Source organism: Vanessa tameamea, chromosome 18 (genome assembly GCF_037043105.1).
Source record: "Vanessa tameamea isolate UH-Manoa-2023 chromosome 18, ilVanTame1 primary haplotype, whole genome shotgun sequence".
Lineage (NCBI taxonomy): Eukaryota > Metazoa > Arthropoda > Insecta > Lepidoptera > Nymphalidae > Vanessa > Vanessa tameamea.
The window spans coordinates 10,089,882-10,110,464 of record NC_087326.1 but is presented as its reverse complement, the minus strand read 5'-3'; the positions used below and the strand labels follow the sequence as shown (position 1 = coordinate 10,110,464).

The following is a 20,583-nucleotide window of genomic DNA, read 5'->3' as shown; positions in this document are numbered from 1 at the left end:
CGAGTCAACAGACACTTAACCTAATCTTATTCACCCCTCGGTAGAATTTCTACCCACCCTCATTCCTCGACCTAATTTACTTTACGATTTGTTGTGACGTATCGATATCTGGTGTTATTTGGCTTAACATTGATTAATAAAGGAGTCGAATTCAAATAGATATCGGCATAAATCTATTTTTATAAAATAATCCGTCCGAGAACTCCTTTTACTTAGAATTACATTTTGGATTAATTTCGTTTGTTAATTAATTTTGAAAGTTTTGTAGTCAACTTGTTTCAATTCGTGTTTGTTGAAAAATAAGTATATATTTGGTTGCGAACTTGATAGTATTTATTATTTCAACAAATTCGACATCTTTTTATAAAATCTTCCTTTGTCTCAATGGATTTTAAGTGAAAAATTGTGAACATCTATGACCCCTATTTAATTTGAAAAGATAAATAACATTTTCATTATCATTCTTACTACAATATACTTTAATCTTACATATTACTTAATTTACTTTAATACTTAATTCTTAAACAGGTTCATCATTTTTATTTTGTTATGTATAATGTGACCATCGTTGTTAAGTTTACAATAACTGATATGTACTATTTAAGCTATAAGAAATGATAATTGTATACTTGTTTGTGGTTCCAATAAATTAAAAAAAAAAAAAAAGATACATTTAATTGGAGTATAAATACTAATTATATTCTATCTTAGAAACGTACTTAACTTAGGAACCGTTGAGTTTTTTTGCATAGGAAGAGGTCTTTATACCATCGCTTAACAGTAACATTGGCACCGCAAGAATATAAAACAAAACTTGTCACATGGTCAATTCGCTATAAACCATGATCTAAGATATTGTATCATTAGTGCCTGTTACTACTTACTTACTCATCGTTCAAACCTAAACACAATAATACTGAATATTACTTTTTAGCGGTAGAGTCAAATTAAACGACTATTGCATAGTATCTAAAGTACAAAGACTTAAAACCGGATATTCATAAAAAATATTCCCTGAATAAAGTTTCCGTTATTTATATTTATGATAAAATTCCATGCAAAAAAAAGTAGCAACAAAAACCTTTTAAATCAATCTCCCTCCAAAGCCTTTTTAAATCACTCGTCGTCCATTTCGATCACCTTTTACCTTTTACAACATTATTATAACTGGTCATTATTTTTACTTACCTACGTACATCAAGCCGAGATAGATAATGATGCAAAAAAAATTTTGCGCTCATCATCATCAGCAGCTTTATCCCAACTTCTGTAACACGTAATGGTCTATCATTCTACAAATCCCATACTTCCCATCCAGCCTATGTGTTAAATAATACACGCACTAATGAAAAGAGACATGGTCTGCGGTTGCACAGTTCATTGCGGGTTATCAGCGTACGCGGTGTACTTGGATTGGGATTTCGCCGAAAAACGAGATGTAAACATGTTTCAAAATTACGGTGATAAATAACAGAAATTTTCGTTTGAGATTTTGAACCTAAGATGTACTTTCGTTTTCCAAAATCAGATTCGGTTGAGTTTTTAAATGTGTTTATTGACTGAACTAATTAAGTAAAGATCAAATCTTGCAACTGAATTTTAACCCCAAATGTGCTGATAATTATATCATATTACAATAAATATTCAATTTTACCACGTTATGTAAATGTACAATTTATACATTATATTTTACATATATGATGTCTTAAACTGTTATTAGACTTTTCATTGAGAAGACACTTTTTTGACCAAACCTATTTCTTCCTCTTGTTATTCCAATCCAAAGACATGTGGTCTTTACAGGAGTAACTTTTGTTGTTTAGATATTTCCAAAACAAATGTCTAGCATTTGTAGTAAAGTTTAAAATAAATACTAACGTTAAATAATCAGAAGTCATTAAAATTCTAAAAGGAATAAATAATTGGTTAAGTTCTGTTGAACATAAATTTAATTGTTTAATCGAATAAACCGATATTGAACGATTCATTAAGTTTGAATTCATTAAGTGAATTACGTTCATCGTTGAATCATATATACGTTTATACGGTACTTGTTTTTGGTTAAATTCACAAAGCTCATTAAACATTATCATTTACTAATCCTGTTTTACTTACATCATTTATTGATGAATGCTCCAGATTTTTCGGAGAGTATGTTTCCATTGTCATCGTCACGAATCAACGTTTAATTGTATTATTGTATGGTCTATTCAAACCACAAGAGGACAAAAGATAAATAAACATCATTTGACATAGTATTGATGCAATATTATTGGTCGAGAGGTAGAATAATTAATCTGTGATATTCGTTATGTATTTCCGAAAAAAATGGCCGTATGAACGTCGACGAAACCTGTCGTTGGAACTTTGGAAATAATAATGAAAAGGATATAAGTAATTTAGTGGAATAGTGTTGTTTTATAAATAAAGATATATTAATCAAGAACTGTTGATGTAATGCACAACATAGCTGAGTTGTTAGAAAATCGCATGGAATACGTAAATCTATGATTTGTTTATCTACATTCCTACTTCGATTGGAATAGACTAAGGATTATTTTTTTCGATGTGGAAATAATATGGATTAATTAGATTTCTGCTAATCTGTTAAAACATCTGAATTTTTTCAAACTGGGCTTATAAGTATTGCTTATTTATTTATATATTTCTAGACGTAAAATTTTTAGTCATGACAGGAATACAATTTTCTCAACATATGTTGAAACGGACATTTTACAGATACAATAGGATGCCGCAGCTTACAACCTTTCCTACTTAGTTTAGAGACTGGAATGGAAACATCCTGCTGTTTCTTGTGTTTATTTTTAAGAAACACGTATATGCTATATACGAGGGTTTTTGTTCACACAATATTACTATAAATGCAGCATATTACTTGGTTGTGGGGCTTCGTGAAAGCCAGGGTAAGTACCACCAGTAAAATAGTGTAGTATTTATTGGCTTCTAGGTACAATATATAAAAGTTTAATGGTTCTTCACTGACATACTATGTAATTAAAACGGTGGAAAAGAGTAACTACTGACTCTCTTGCCGGTTCCTCTGAGTAGAATATACTTACCGAGCCGGTAGCTTTAAATTTAACATGGCGATTCAAAAGTGCTTCATGATCCTACTTGAATAAAGAATATTTTGATATTGGTTCCCAAGGTTGAGTCACATTGGTGGTATGAGGCATGACTTAAATATCTTACAGTACTATGGGTAGTGATGACCACTTACCATTAGATGGCCCATTTGCCAAGTATATGGCATAAAAAAAGACACAGTAATATTATCTAATCACGTTCATCGAGAACAATTACTGGCGGTTACTTGGTGGGATCTAGGTGGGTATTCACCATCATAAATTAATTTAAATGAATAATATATACGTATATTAGCTTCAATCCCGGGGTAATTCTACAATCTTTAATGTTATTAAACATCAAGTTAGGTATGGATCGTTCTAATGTAACTTGTTCACTAGCGGACGCTCATACAAATCTATTTTTTTACTAAATAATTTTAGTTCCTTTACTTTTAATGTGTATGCGATATTTTTTTGAGTACGTTTCATATGAAATATATTTATGTCAAGTTATGAAATTAACTTTTTTTATTTTTTCTATAATTTTGAATGTTTAGTCGGTCGCCATTGACTTACAAAATCCTTAGTCGATATTGTGAAATATATTATAAACTTTTTTACACCGTTGTATACCATCATGAAACATTATTACATCATATAGTAAGGTTACAATCATGAAATTAATTAATTAGAACTGAAAAAAATTTACCCTATAAGTATATTGATGACGATACCCCCTCCCCCCAAATGATTTCAGAATGACAGCTGTTCTCAAGGGAAAGTTAACTACGCACAACATGTCATAGTGCACAAGAGTTTGGGCGAATACAGATGGTTTTTTATTCCCTTCTTCCGATGGGATAGCAAATCTATAACGAACTGAAAGAGTTCGGGCATGTACAGCCAGAATATGTGTTTTTCGAGAAATGAGATTGTGAGCACTGCCAAAATTCAGACTTGATGCATTTTTTTTCAGCTTGACAAAATACCTCAATAACTTTTTAATGGCCAAACTGATTGTTGAACTAAAAATTCTGTATTTATAGCCTTAGTCTAGCCCCTTGAGTATTGAGACAGTCAAAATAATAAATATTACTATCGACTAGCCGACTAACCGACTAGCCGACTAACCGATTAGTCGGTAGTACAGAGACCGACTAAACGGCCAAACCAATCACGGTTGATTTTTGCGTTTCACAGGTCAGAGCGGTGCCAATAAAATTGGCAATTGTTACTAATTCGGTAATGATATATTTATCTATCTTTATCTAAAAATTATTTAATGTAATTCCTCGTAAAATGTCGGTTATGGTCTCATTTTAAAGAGCTCCAGCAGTAGATGTGCAGAAAAATAAAGAGATTTCTTGATTGCAATTAACTAAATTGTTATGATGTAACAAAGAATTAATTTTAAAGAGAGGAAAAAGTTACTAGCCGGCTAGACTATAAAAAAATACAAATGAAAAACGCGTGAACCTACTACGACATACGTTGTTCTTTGTTTTAATAAATAAAAATATTTAATGACTGACTCTTAGGTTAGACACTGCGGACACGGGCAACTATACGTTGCAATGTCTCGAATCCGTTTCCGACAACAACCCGCAGCATGCTGTCGAAGACCATGCGACAGAAACGTTATCGGACGAAATTTTACAATAAGCACAATGCTTACAGTTTATTGAATTGACCATTATTAAACAAATTATCATTTTTAAAATAACTATATATAAGTTGTGTAAATTGTGAAAGTTTATACTAAACTAAATTAAAGTAAATTGTTATCAATAAACTCCAATTCTAACTGAACTAATGTATGCTGTTTACCATTTAAAAAATCCTTTAAAAAAGGTTTCATCATTTTGGCGCCAAATTTAGATGGAGTGATTTCCAGTTTACAATTAAATTAATTCAAAACAAAGTCTGTCATAGGTTTCGTAATTTCTATAAAATCTATTGAATAAACGCGATAGGTTCCGCGGGCGACCCACTAGTATATATAATTAAGGAAGCCAGTTGGCACTCTGCCGATTAGTTGCCAACTAGTCAGAACATCTTTAATATTTACATATTTTCGAGAAAAAGGAGTGTTTAGTTTTAAAGTAGGAATGAAAATTTTATTCTCATACACTAGACCGGTTCTTTCTTTTAACCGCTGGTGTAAACGGACTCTTACAGCTCGTGTAATGGAGCAAGCTTTAACTGAGGAAAAATAATATACAAAGCCTCTCTGAACACCTATAAACGTAATTAATATAGAAACAAAAGCAATATAATGTTTTATTAGCGAATAAATTAATCTTATAATATTCTCTTTGAATACAAATTCATTGTTATAATATTTAATTTTCGCATACAACAATAGCTGTTGTTCATATTCTCTGTATACAGGCTGAGCTTTGTATAAAATCAGAAACTATAAAGAATAGGATAAAAAATCGTCTAAAAATTTTTGGGTAGACTTTTTGAAAATAAAGTGGCATTTAAATCAAATTTGTTTATATTATTTTACAATTAATTGATTTTAAACAATAAACGCACATTTCCATCAGCACCAGCCGATTGTTGTCACAAATTTCTCAAAATAATACAAATTTATATCAAATGCACATTTTTATTATCCGCACAAACTTGAGAAGTCACGCTGTATACTGACGGAATACGATTTCTCTGGAACGAGATTTACATGACTTGAAACTTAAAATACAGTATTAATTACATTACATAAACGCATAAAATGGTTTTTATGGAAATCGGTGGGAAAGATGAACGCGATAGATTTTGACACGAGTGTTTGAAAACCATCTCCAACGGTATTTTTATTGGTGACTAAGTGAACCTGCGGCTTTATCCGCGCCGAATTCATAAAACTTTATCTGTAGCACAAAGCGTCGCCCACATTTTACTTCCTCGTGAGGTGAATCGAGAGGTGAATTAAACAAAGTAGTATTCTCTTCCCAGGGACACACAGTTACACTCTGTGGAACCAGCTTTCGCCGGCGGTTTTTCCGAACCGATACGACTTAGGAACCTTCAAGAAAAGAGCGTACTCTTTCCTGAAAGGCCGGCAACGCATCTGCAAGCCCCCCGGTGTTGCAGATGTCCATGGGCGGTGGTAGTCACTTTCCATCAGGTGAGCCTCCTGCTCGTTTGCCACCTCTACCATAAAAAAAAAAAATATCTCTACCAAATTTCATCTAAATCGGTTCAGCGATGTAAGCGTGACAAGGTAACAGAAAGACGTCAATTTCTAAAACAACCTATGCACAAGCCTTTGTTTTGTAAATAATACGCTATTGAAATTATAAAAATGAGATTTTTATTTAAAAAACTTGTAATTTTTAAGAAATTTTGACCATATGCAAACTTTCATATTCAAGATGGGCATAGATAAATACATTTGGTATATTCATTTATTGTACCTACATTTGATGAATGATAATTATTTCAAAGTCGGCAAACGTCAATCAAATTTTTCTGCTAATGAGGACTGATATTTAACAGAATATAAATCTTAATCTATATTATAGTTTAAATAATATCTTCAGAAAAATGTAGACCGTACTTTATATCACTTTTTCGAATAGCATATTATAAATAAAGTCACAATATTTAAACTAAATTCTGCCACCTATTTTTTCACCTACCCACATTTGAGCAACGTGGTGGAATAAGGTCCAAACCGTCATTCCTAGAAAGTAAAGGTTCGTATAAATAACTGGCAACCCATCCCGACTTCACACGGGACCACGGGTACAATAATTTGAAGAACAAACATAAAAACAAACAAACATTTTTCCTGATAGGCAAATTGAGCTTGACATTTATCTACTATTATATGCAAGTATTTATATATATAAGCTTTCCTTTTAAATCACTCTGTGAAATAAAGAAAACCGCATTAAAATCCGTTACGTACATTAAAAGGTCTAAGCGTACAGACAATGGGAAGCGACTTCGTTATAAACTGTATAGGGATTACAATTTGGTGCGAAATCTGAACTACGTTACGTACTTACGTTTTTATTACAATACCAGTGGTATTGTGATGAATTCCTTGTTATCTCTTACAACAAAAGGATTAACTTATGATATGCAATTCCGCCCACAAGTCTAGATCATGCGCTCCATTCCATCAACAAAGAACAACAACAATGCTGATTCGTTTCAAGGAACGAGTCAGTTTAAATACAGGCACAAGGGATATATTACCATCGACGTTAACAAAAATATTAATACGATTTATATAACACAATCCTATTATCATAGATTCCAGTTTCAGGGCGGGTTTTACCACTAAAAACAACAAAACCGGTATTGTATGAAATGCTAATTCCACGTGTACTGAGTGGAGTCGGCTTTGTCATTTATAATAACATAATATTATTCAATATGGTAAAGTGTAACACATCGCCTTATTGCCTTCACTGGTGGTAGGAGGACTGATTAAAATTTTTGCCCAGAGCATCGGAACTGCAATTCAACGGGAAAATGCGGCTAGCATTCTTGCCAAAATTCTGCGTGGTCATGATTTATAGAGTCTCTATTTTTAATTCTTATTTGTTTATAGTTAAAGCCTTAATGTTAATAAATAATATGTTAGTAAATGTTTACAATGGATTATTTTACCTTTTTTATATTAATATATTAAATAGAACTCACCATCAAAACAACTTTATTCTAATTTAAAACAAAATAATTATTTGTTTTTCGTCTTTATTAAAATATTTCAAAATTTACATAGCAGATAAATCAGCAAAAATAACTTTCCTCCAATAAGCGAATACAAAACTTGAAATAATATAACTCATTACAAATAATAGAAAAGCTATAAAACAGAGATATTTATTCGACCGTTTAGTCATTTTGATTTAATTTCAAAATAATGACCACAGATTAAATAGTAAATGTTTTGAAATACCCAAGGTAAGAATAGCTGATGAATTATTAGAGAATTTCTCTTATTGGTGAATCTTCGATCAAAATATTTTTTGTTCGTTTTTTTTCTATTTTAAAAAATAATAATTAAATATTTCAAGTTAGCACGAACTAAATATTTTTTTACTTTTCTATTTTAATAAATAAAGGTGGGTATCTGTTACAGATTGTTTAATAATGATTATAGTATTGTATTTTTAATCTGGCAACATGAACATTAGACAGCTGGTTATGGCGGGAAAATGGACTCTTGGATACAGTTTCATTGCACATCGAATAAAAACATTATTTATAATTCTTATAAATTATATAAGAAAATCTAAAAAATATTTTATTTCTAAGTTAAGACCAAGTTCTTACAATATTATGTATATTCACAAACATATAAATCTTTTTGCAAGAAACCATAGTATAGGCACGAGGAGTAAAGGAGAAATAAAGTATTTATTGATTTCTAGGCAAATATATAAAAAAATAATTGTACTTTACTAACATAGTCTGTTATTAAAATGGTGGAAGAGTAACTACTGAATTTCTTGCCAGTTCTTCTCGGTAGATCTACTTTCCGAACTGGTAATAGCTTTACATTTCTTTCAAGATTTATGAGGTTTTTTGGAAAAAAAAAAATTTGATTTTGTCGAAAAACAGTAACAAAAATTTAGATTAAGTAAAACATTAAATGTAATCTTAATAAAAATTTATATCGAAGAGCTAAGAGGTGCAGACAGATATATAAAGATCGCTGCTTTATTTGAACGCTCATCACACAAAATGTAGATTTGCACACCACGCAAAAACCGTTACATTATTTGACATGAAATCTGTACCTTATTCAACTTGTTTTAGAGGTTACCAGATAAAAATCATCATAGTTATATAAAACAGTGATTTTATTCTTTTTATTTATAAAATTATCTCATCCTATTCGAAATTAAAAAAAAAATATCTTGGAATAAAGTTTGAATCAATTTTCAATCCTACTATACTGCTTAACACTTTTCTGCTCATCGTTACAAATTACTCAAACAAGTAAAAATGAATAAAACGATAAATGAAACACATACATTAATAATCAAATTTATTAAACCTTAAATCATACAACTAAAACGCATCCTTGCACCAATCACGCAAAAAATTACATGAAAATATAACTAAACATTTTATTACAAAATTAAGGAACCACTTCTATGAAATATAAAAACCTTAAACGCATAAATTGGTTGCTAAATGAATATGGTAGGTAGGTGGTAGGATTTTGTGCAGATCAAACCCACCAACACGAAGCATAGTGGTTCAATTTTAGTACTATTTTAATATACCTACTTAATTAATTTTACTAATAATTATCTTAAAAATATTTTTAAAACATCATCTACAAGCCAAATATTCTTGTTTGTATTTAAATTAAATCAAAATACAATACATATTTATATTCGACAGATTTAGTTTCAATAGGACTTCATTTGGACAAACTCAGATATGTATGTAAAAGCCTTTTATTTACATGTCTATTTAATCTATGACCATTAAAAATGTTAACAAAATAACAATCAAATTTATATATATTGTCTATTCCAATCAAACGAGGAGTAAAGATAAACAAACCTTAGATTTACATAATCCATGTATGCATTGCTATATTATACACTACAAACTTTTCTTGATTGATGTAATTTTATTCATAAGACAAAGATTTTCCATAAAAACCATGCCGATATTAAAGACGCAATTGTTTCGCGAATCCATAATTAATATCATAGATAATTTAAATTCTCGACCAATGACAATGCGACAATTAAACATCAATGTTGTTTATTTTTGTTTACTCCTCTTTTAGTTGGCTATAGTTTAAAGTTGATTGTATAATCAATAACATTTTACCCTTACACATATAACTTTACATGTTATAAAAGTAGTTTAGTTATACAATTTTCTCTCTTCTAGCATTTACCATTCGAATGAAGACCGTAAAACCGATAACACAAGAAATAAGTGCAACGTGGAAGCTGTTTCATAATGAAATAGTGTACTCTCAAAAGTAAAACTAAATTCCGGTCGCTGAGAAAACACCATTCCGAAAAACTGTTAGTTGTCTTTGACTACACTGAAGTAAGGTACAGTTGACATAACCATGTAACAGCACAGCATGGATTTGAAGAATATTGTTTGCTCATTTAATTAATAAAAATTACAACATTTATTTTAAGTTGATTTCATTGTTACCTCATTCGATCACGCCTCAATAACGCATTCTCAGCGGCCGGAGGTTAGCTTCAATAATATGATATATTCAACTAGTTTTCACTATCCGCCAGAGTGAGGGGGAGCTAGTGTTAGAGTAGTCCAGATGTTAGAACGTAGCAAACAATCAAATAAACAAACTAACTTTTGCATTTATAATATTAGGTTTGCAGTTATATACTTATAATTTGTTCCGAAATGAAATAAAGGATAGAAATTATTTGAAAAGTCTATCTAAATACATATTCTATATCAATTAATAGTTTCACTATCTAAAATTCAGATGCACGTCACTCTGCAGTGAATAGCGTCCCTATAAAAACGTTTCGAAGTTTAACAATCGTTTTGTCAATCGATTTGCAGCCATCCCTTTACTTCATTTACACAGTATTTTTTTTTTGTTCTAAGTTACTTTTCAAATAAAAGCGGCAAAGTCCATGTTTGGTTACAGGAACACAGTAGACTGAGAACGTTTCCGCGTTTACGCAAATATGGACTTCAAACCTTGTGTAGACAGTATAATTTCCTTTATCAGATTTAATACGCTTTATAATAAAATTAGTGCCGCAGAGCAGCAGAGCAAAGATTATTTATATTTAATAAATGTGACGTGCAATGGCAAAGATACGAAAGAGATCGATCAGTACGCAGGTTACATATTTTAATTAGTTTTGAAGGCATAATAGTAGTAGACTCATTGTCAACACATAACCCAACATCCGTAATTGGTTCAATCTAACAAAATGGCCGTATTTGACGTTCCCCGGTGGTCAAATTGTCATCAATAGATGACGTTTCATATAATTTTATTTTTTGTTTTAATTTCGTTGCGAGATTTTCTATCGAATAAATAAATATAGAGACCAATAAATTTGTTCTTAACTAGGTTCCATTGCAGAGCGACGTTTTACAAATTAAAATTAACTGAATTACATATAAATTCGAAAACTGCTATTGATTATGCAAAATTTAACTTATCACAACTAATAACAATTCCAAATGATAATTTTTTATTAAAAACAGTCCTCAAAATCAAAATTTTACTCTTGTTATTAGCAATGTTTTCAAATACTTTATTATAATATTAAAGTTCATATTTGTTCGTCAAGTCCGCAATTTCATTGTCGCTTAAATTTTCAACATCCTTGCAGTGAGACAGCATATCGTTTAACACTGAAAATTAAAAAGACAAATACATATTACATTAGACATAAGTATTTATATATAGATGTATATTATATATGTACTTAAAAGTAAATCTGTAAATGTCCCACAGCTAGACGAAGACCTCCCCTCCCCTCCCCTATTGAGAAGAATATGGGTTGGAGAAGGAATTCAAGAGGAAGCGAAACAAAAGTAAAAAAAAAAACAAACAAACATATAAACATATGGCATGGACGAGAATCTGTGGAGATGTTAATGAATTTAATTGTAAAAAAGTCATTATGAATTGAGCTACGCATGAATTTTTTTAAGTTTGCTAATATTATAAGTGTGTATCATTTTTAACTTACAATTCTTATCACTGTTCGTGAGGAACATAGCGAGAGCGGAGAATCTCTTAACCTTGCAGAGTCCCTTGAGATAAGCTGATATTGTTTTGTTTCTAAATTTATCCTTATTATTACATAACGTGTATAGGAGTTCAGAGAGCACGTCGCTTTCCAGAGCATTCTCGAAGATCGATGGTAACTTTGTTGGTTCTATTATCTGTGGAACAAAATATAATGTGATAAACATATGCACTTTATATACCGAATTGGTCATGAGCTCCCTGACCATTATACTTTTCTAAAACCAGAGATTAATGATCATAGTATTAATATGAGTTAACAAAATATATTCATTCGATGAATTGTTCTCGTATTGGTTTAGCAAGTTAAGCATTGCGAAGACAAAATAATATACTTAAATGACAAATAAGAATTAAGAAATATGCCATATGTATGTATATATATTATATAAAAATGCTTACACTCAAATAATCACTCCGTGCATGATTGTTTCCTTTCAAATATTTCCACTCTGCCATAAATTGAACACTATTCACTGGTGGTACCATATTTTGCACTACTTCATTAACATTGACATGTTCAGTAATTTTCATATTAATCTTCTTGTCACCATCACAGTGTGGGGTGGTCTCAATAATTTTTTCGGTGATCTTATTGGAATCATTGTTGTTCGAGTCCCCATGTGACATATTATCATTAATTTCTATAATCTTCATCCGTGTTGGTGCTTTGTCGTGCGCGTTACGGCCTAAGGGGACTTCTTGAATGGGTACGTGTTTTAATGCTCTCTGGAAGAAAAGATATAGATTAATAGTTTCCTCTATATATGCAAAAATTTATAACAAACAAACTTGACTTGATATTTATAATGTTATCTTTTAGTATAAATGTATATTGGTAGTATTTATGAGGGAGTATTTGTACAATCCATTTTGTTGTAATCTTAGTTTTGTTTTACTAGACAGTACATTTTTTACAATTTTTGTCTGCCTGTCTGTCTGTCTGTTCCGGCTAATCTCTGAAACGGCTGTACCGATTTTGACGAGACTTTCACTGGCAGATAGCTGATGTAATAAGGAGTAACTTAGGCTACTTTTATTTTAGAATTATATGTAAAATAATAATAAAGTCACGTTTTATTAAATTCAAACGCGCACGAAGTCGAGGGCACAGCTAGTATGAAATATATTGTTGCTTATTGACATTAGTAATAGACACTACAATGTTTAACTATTATTTCAGGTAGTTTGTGATGCAGATTGTCAAATCAGGGACATTGTTATCACGTGGCGTGGTAGTGTTCATGACTCCAGAATATTTAGGGAAAGTCGTTTGAAGCAGCGATTTGAGGCTGGTGCATTCTCAGGCATATTGTTAGATACAGACAGAGACAGTGCCTATGTTTGTATTGTATTTGTTTACTCCTGTACTGAACACTACAACACCTCAGGAGGAACAATACAACAGTGTTCACATTAGCACCAGAAATGTTGTAGAAAGATGTTTTGGTATATGGAAGCAGATTCCGCTGTTTATTAAGAGGGCATTATTGCAATATTGAAACTGCCATAAAAACTAATATGCCATAAATAATATTGCTCTTGATATGAAGGAAGATGTGTTTAATACTGAGCCGAACAGCCATCAATTTAACTTACAAACTTCTGAACCGTTAGTTCAACCAATTGAAAACAATGTACGTGGAAATATAAGGAGACGGCAATTCATAGAAAGACATTTTTAATTTAAATTATTTATTTATATATATCTTTAATTATTAAAAATTTCGTCATTTTGTTATAAAATTCTCTTTTTTAATTTATTTTTATATAAATAGCACTTTTAACTGCTCAACAGAACCTGAAAATCAATATTACCTTTAATCATAAATATAATGACAAAATGATATATTATAAATGATTTTTTTTGTTTAAAATTCACTTACAATTAATAATTACTGATAATTAATGGACTTCTTATTATTTTCTAGTAACTCAATTTGAAGTTCTAATTTTTTAATTTTTAATTTATATGTTTCAATTTTATATTGATGCTCCAATTCTAACATCTCCAACTGCCTCTCTTTAAATGCACTGTTGGTTCGCAATATTTCTTCTGCCATTTTATTTTTTCTGTAAATTTTTTAACATTTTTACTACTTAGTTACATAAATATCAAGGTAAATAGTTTAAATACAAACATATTGTTAACAAATGTTTATTTAAATAAAGAAATAAAACAAAATTCTATAAAGCAAGTAATATGAATATATTCTTATGTTACTTACTTGTTTTTTGGATCACTATTTGTACATAAAACTCTTTTTTTTGTAGTAGTTTCCACATTTACATTATTTGAAGTACCTAAAAGAATTATAATTATTTATAGTTAATAAAATGAAAATTAAATCCTTTAAATTCATCTCATGTATATGTAAGTATTACAATGGTACAAATAGTGCAAAATTATATATTTTATATTTACCCTGGCCCTTTTCAGCTTGTACCTCATTATTTTCTTTAAGATCTAATGGTGGTACAGCTGTACTTGGCCCCGCTTCTATTTCAATGTTTTTGTGGCCCAAAACATTCAACTCAGCCTACAAGTAATGATGATTAAATATAAATTTTATTAATAAATAATGTTTTATTTTTTTAATATAAAAAATACATTATTATTATTACCACAGGTCTCATAGCATCACAATCAAAATTATTGTATTCCAGAATAAAATCACATGGAACAATATTAATTATTGCCAGATCTTCCTGTGAAGGCGACTTGGGCTTATTCCCACCCCCGTTTGCTAAATCTTGCCAATGTTTGGACAAGTTGGCTTTAGCTGTGAGCTTCATTCTCTTCCAAGCCAATTCGACATCACCGTCTGACCTACATTTTCCCGTCAGTTCATTTAATATGAAAATATTTCATCAATGTTGATCATTTTCATTTATAATGCAACGTATAATACGGGTAGGTACGGTAGATAATAAAAAAGTAAACTCCTCTTTGTTATATCTTTCCAGTCTTGAGTTTTTTTATTGTTGGAGAAAGCTTTTGTACACCGATTTTCTAATATGTGGCGTGACTGCCCGATCACCTCACGTAGTATACCCTATAAATTTTATATTACAATTAGACACATAAAATTTATTTAAGGACTGATTTCAAGTTTGAAGTAATTTACGTTTAAATACTTACTTTTTCCTCAGTACTCCAATTCTCAGAACGATTCCTTTTTTCCTGATTCATCACAAAATAATTTTATAATAGTGTACGAGTACAAAACGATATTAGCAAAATTCGAACCTTGTTGCTCCGGTTTCAAATAACGCGCGAGACTACTTACGAACGAGACTTGCGTTTCGTTACACGTATATTAAATAAATAAATAAATATAAATATTGGACAACATCACATACATTACTCTGATCCCAATGTAAGTAGCTAAAGCACTTGTGTTATGGAAATCAGAAGTAACGACGGTACCACAAACACCCAGACCCAAGACAACATAGAAAACTAATGAACTTTTTCTACATTGACTCGGCCGGGGATCGAACCCGGGACCTCGGAGTGGCGTACCCATGAAAACCGGTGTACACACTACTCGACCACGGAGGTCGTCAAATATATATAAGTAAATTATATTTATATATAATTATATAGTATATTATAAGTAAAGATACGTTAAATAATGTGCTAAAACACAAAACTGCAATCGACGTAATAAATTATTTATAAATCTATACAAAATAACAGTTTCAATTACTTTCATCACTCGTAAACGTAATTTAATCATTACCAAAACATTGAAACGTTTTATTTTCTAAGCATACGGAATGTTGCACCTCATGCAACTTTGTGTTGCAATATTGTAATTTTTAGTTTTAAGTTTGGGTGCAATAAAATATAAATAAATAAAAAAAATAAATAAACGTTGTTATAGAATTATATCAAGATCAACGAACGATGTATGTATTAATCTGTGGTTGATGTTTAAACAATGGTTCAAATGACAGTACTATGAAATCTATGGTTTTACTAAGTTTTGTAATACAAACAAATTTGGACCATGGTTTTTCAGATAAACCTGGACTAGATAGTCCAGGTTTAAACCAAGGTTTATTTAGTTTTTTGTAATGAAACGGTAAGAATTTGAAGAAAGGACTATCACAAAGATTAGATCATTTCAAATTTCGAGGTCGCAGATATTCGCTTGTGTCAGAAATAGTTATTTATGCAGTAACATTAATATTATATATTTAACACATACATATTTATTTTCATAGCAAGAATCCACACTAACAATCAAGTCTAGCGAGCATCGACGTGAGTTTGCCAACATTAGCTAGCGGACCGGGCGTAACTGTTCGAAAAGGTCACGTAACACATTGGATTCTGATCTGATCTGATCTTAGAGAGACCAATGCCTTCTTATGTAAAATGTTTGAATTGTATATTTTTGTTACATACCCTAGATCTTAAATGTGGAGGTTTCTTCACTGGTCGTATGACTGTTATATTTTCACCGACACCGTTTCTCCATTTCTCTAGCGGGCTGAGTTCCTTCTTCACTGGCTCGCTTGGCAATTCCACGATCTTCGCTGGCGACGGAGGATTCGTTACGACGGGTTTCGATTCATTCGTTGGAGTTGATAATGGTGATGATTTTGATTTCGCCTGTAAATATAGAATTTATGAATTAATATATAAATGGATGGCCGCCGATGACGCCGATGACGAATGAGCCGAGATGGCCCAGTGGTTAGAACGCGTGCATCTTAACCGATGATTTCGGGTTCAAACCCAGGCAGGCACCACTGAATTTTCATGTGCTTAATTTGTGTTTATAATTCATTTCGTTCTCGGCGGTGAAGGAAAACATAGTGAGGAAACCTGCATGCGTCTAATTTCAACGAAATTCTGCCACATGTGTATTCCACCAACCCGCATTGGAGCAGCGTGGTGGAATATGCTCCATACCTTCTCCTCAACGGGAGAGGAGGCCTTAGCCCAGCAGTGGGAAATTTACAGGCTGATTATGTATTATGTTTTATAAATGGATTAATTCCTATAACACATATATTTTAATCAAAAGTTAAATGTGCAAATTTCAGCAAGTATAGACAGTCTGCTCAATTTATTTACGATTGTCTTTAACGACGCTCAAAGCAACTTGAAGTAACCAACACACATTAGCCTACTCACAGTGTAGTAATAATGATGCCTATCTAACGCGCAGCGCGATATCTCGGCATTAAATATTATCAAGAAGATATATGTAAATTTCCATTAAAATTATGATTTAAAATAAAAAATATATATTAATACAAATTCAAACAAAATATTAAAATCATCATGGTCGTTAGCCAATCGTTGTCCACGGCCGGACAGAAGTTTCTCCCAATGTGCGACCAGCTCCAGGTCGTTGGTCCACTCTCTTTTTCTCAGGACAATCTCATTCTTGATTTAGTCCTTCATAGAAGAGTTTCTATGAAGCCAGCTAGCCGACACTCACGCCCTTGGTGCCCATCCTGGCCTTGATGGCCTCGAGCTGGCGGCGCGCGGCGGCGTTGTGCGGCTCGTGCAGCAGCACGGCGGCGAGGTCACGCGACGCGGCGCGCAGCGAGCCCAGCCGCTCGCGGGCCGTCGCGCGCCGCTGCAGCGCCTTCACGTACGTGGGCTCCAGGCGCAGCGCCTCCGTGCAGTCCGTTTCCGCCTGGTGGAGACTGCAATTGTGAAAACATTTATTTATTCATTATTCTTTGTCATCATTTCTATTGATCTTAAGTTATATAAATTGTAACATATTTTATTTATTGATTACCTGTCCTTTTTCAAGTAGCACAGTCCCCTGTTAGCGTAAAAGATGGCATCGTCTTTGACGAGTTCTATAGCTCTATTGTAGCAGGAGATGGCCTCGTCCCATTTCTCTTGCTTAACAAAATTGTTACCCTGAAATTAAATAAAACTAGATTTGCATATTATTTTATTTGCAATTAATATTTAAAGAATTATGAGGTATAATAATGACAGGTGAAATTCTGACAGATTTGGATTTGTCAACCTGTAAACCATCATGTCCTTAAAACAAACATGTTTGAGACATGAAACGACTAGTGAGATATAAGCCAGAGAATCATTCTGCGAGGACATATTAAACTGTTCTAGTATGTATGAAAAATAAGTGGTGTTACAAGGATTTAGATATCTTTTTTTTTTACTAAATTTAAGTCATCTATGTAGATGAAAAAAATCTTTAAATAATTTTGTAATTTTATACACACTAAAGTCAAACATTTATTGCCATAGTAATTATCAATGTGTCACTTGGATAAATCTATCGAGTCCATATACTAAAGAATATTATTGGTGTGAGGGCCCAAGCTTCTTTGTCCTTTGTCTGAGAATAAGTTATAATTTAAAAAACTACAGTCTCCATTTAGAACCATGTCAAATTAATGATAAATAAAAAACGAATATATACCCTCTCCTTCTCATACCGTCCTTCTTCTTTCAACTTTTCTGCCTTGGCTGACTGACTCTTCTTGCTATCAAGGGACACAGGGCCCAGATCTGCCATGTCTACTTCTTCACATGCTTTGTTCTATAACAAATGAATTTATTGAGATAGTCAGACATTATTGAAAAGAAAATGTTCAAATAAAAAACTACCATATTTTAATTTTCAAAGGTAGAAATGAAATATTAATAAGAACATATGTTTTAAAATAAAACATTTTATATATATATGAATACTTTTAACCAAATTTTAAGCCGAGGCAGTTATTTTCTTGATCAACTGATCTGGGTATTCAGTGAATACAAGTTTTTATAGACACCTGCACTATCTATTCCCTCTCTCCGAGAAGATGACAATCCAACACAAAAGGTAAACACATTTCTAGGCAAAGGAGTATAATATTGTGCCAATGTCTTCTATTATTGTAAATTTGAAGCCATTAAGGAATTAAATGAATAATTACATTCATTGACAATTGAAAATCATTATTAGTATTCATTAGAATAAGATTGATATTAATGTGTAGTATTCGATTGAGTTGGTTATTAAGCTTTTGTTTTTAAAAGAATTAAGAAATGTTGGTAAAATTAAAAAATATCACAGAAAGAAATAACTTTTTTGTTTATGAGTGGTAACAATGCAAACTGAATAACACCGCAACGATATTGTATTTTAAAATATGTCAATGTTACTAAGGCAGACAACAGGTTATCCAAAATAAAACATCTATCAAAAAAGAGATAGTCTCATAATACATAATGTAAGTTGACAAACAGATTTTATAAAATAGGAGGCCAGAGGAGCAGGGGAATGGACCAATGAATGGCAAGTCACCCAGTGCCCATAACATTGGGAGTAATAAGAAATTTTAACCATTTCATAGATTAAGAACACTAGATATAAAAATATGCTTCTGTACATATTTTTGATCAAAGATTTTGTATATATATTATACTCTTATAAGAGTACTCATAAATATATGTGTAGATAAAATCTAACTAATTTCTTTTATAATATAGGCAGACAGGCAAATGGGCCACTTAACGGTAAGTAGTCATCTTCACCAATAGGCATTGGCACTAATAGAAATATTTACAATTTGTTACATTGTCAATGTGTTATGAAACCAGTGCCTGTAGTTACACTGGCTCACTCACCCTTGAAATCCGGACACCATAATACTAAGTTGCTATTTGGTGGTAAAATATCTGATGAGTGAAAAGTTGATTATTGATTGTTATAAGATTAAATACTACTTTTAGCAGTTTTATATTTTAATTTGGCGTTTATAAGAATGGCATAATGGTAAACATTTCAACTGCATAACAAAGGACATGCTTACCACATCAAACTTGGCCCAGGCACTGTAGTCAGATCCTGTGATCCTTTTCTCTGGCTGCTTCTTGACTTGCACGGGTTTGTCTTTACGCGCCTTGCTCCTTACTGGTGGAAGATCCTATCCCCAAAAGACTCAGTGTGAATACTTGTTCGCAAAAACTCGATTATCACCGCCAAAAAATATATAAAGAAAAAGAAAAAACAAGGACCACCATGAAATAACACACGCGATAGCGAGATTGCTAAATACATAGTACAACACTACACTAACCACAATATAATATAATTTACTTTGTGTATCACTAAGCACTGAATTGGTAAATTATGTTTTTTTTTAAACCTGTACAAAATCACCGTTAAGCGCGGCCTCTTTACGTTTCATTTCAATCTCCCAATTCTGTAAGTCTGTGAGATATGTTTGCAAGGTGTTCACATTATCCCGGGCCTGTCTTTGTATTTTATATACTTTGTCCATTTTTATTGACACGAAAAAGAGTTTTTTTACCTGTTTAATCGATAGAAAGCGGTTGTCAACCTCAAATTGTTTCACGTTGTCATGGCGCTGACACAGATCAGGATCATATAGATATAGTTGGATCAGAATCTTCACAGTCTACATATGAATAATGTATATGTATCATGTATTAACTTCACAATTAGAAAATAGTATTAAAACAGAACATAATTTTCAAACAGACCTTCTGTGTGAAACTGCGTCCTTGGTCCTACCTACTTAAAAGTTTAATATAAAATTAACTAAACTTTATGAGGTAGTTATCAAGATAAAACATAGATGTCGCTGTAACAATGTGCATTGAAACGTTGCAAGCTGTACGATCTCAGACTATATATATCTATTTAGTACCGACTTTTAGATTTATTTTTATTTTTTAAGAGCAATTTTTTTTATAGAAAATGTATTTGAAAAACTAGGTAT

General features: G+C 31.7%; 2 protein-coding genes across 3 annotated transcripts; both read right to left on the bottom strand.

The window, feature by feature from the left end:
• Positions 1–11,294: 11,294 nt before the first annotated feature.
• Positions 11,295–20,314, bottom strand: LOC113398509 (RNA polymerase II-associated protein 3). 2 transcript variants are annotated; one of them, XM_064217754.1, is made up of 9 exons: positions 20,152–20,314; positions 19,651–19,764; positions 18,273–18,392; positions 17,613–17,740; positions 17,304–17,514; positions 16,259–16,465; positions 12,244–12,570; positions 11,783–11,978; positions 11,295–11,441 (listed from the first exon to the last, which is right to left on the bottom strand). In XM_064217754.1, exons 3-9 carry the CDS (start codon positions 18,366–18,368, stop codon positions 11,353–11,355), a joined length of 1,254 nt encoding a protein of 417 aa, XP_064073824.1. In that variant the 5' UTR covers positions 18,369–18,392; positions 19,651–19,764; positions 20,152–20,314; the 3' UTR covers positions 11,295–11,352. The 2 variants fall into 2 exon arrangements, with proteins under 2 accessions (XP_064073824.1, XP_026493055.1); XM_026637270.2 differs by lacking the exon at positions 20,152–20,314 and adding an exon at positions 19,987–20,145.
• On the bottom strand, positions 13,633–14,637 carry LOC113398622 (uncharacterized). The gene is made up of 5 exons (XM_064217788.1): positions 14,467–14,637; positions 14,267–14,381; positions 14,070–14,145; positions 13,741–13,914; positions 13,633–13,642 (listed from the first exon to the last, which is right to left on the bottom strand). Exons 1-5 carry the CDS (start codon positions 14,635–14,637, stop codon positions 13,633–13,635), a joined length of 546 nt encoding a protein of 181 aa, XP_064073858.1.
• Positions 20,315–20,583: the final 269 nt, after the last annotated feature.

Excerpts from the sequence above, each read along its gene's own strand:
- LOC113398622 (XM_064217788.1), bottom strand. The coding sequence starts at position 14,637 with ATGAAGCTCACAGCTAAAGCCAACTTGTCCAAACATTGGCAAGATTTA. Across the intron at positions 14,382-14,466 it reads GTGATGCTATGAGACCTGTG|GCTGAGTTGAATGTTTTGGG; the intron begins GTAATAATAATA and ends CATTACTTGTAG. Across the intron at positions 13,915-14,069 it reads AATAGTGATCCAAAAAACAA|AAAAAATAAAATGGCAGAAG; the intron begins GTAAGTAACATA and ends AAAAATTTACAG.
- LOC113398509 (XM_026637270.2), bottom strand. The coding sequence starts at position 20,121 with ATGGACAAAGTATATAAAATACAAAGACAGGCCCGGGATAATGTGAAC. Across the intron at positions 16,466-17,303 it reads CCAGGATGGGCACCAAGGGC|GCGAAATCAAAATCATCACC; the intron begins GTGAGTGTCGGC and ends CTATATTTACAG. Across the intron at positions 11,442-11,782 it reads CACGAACAGTGATAAGAATT|TGTTAAACGATATGCTGTCT; the intron begins GTAAGTTAAAAA and ends TTTAATTTTCAG.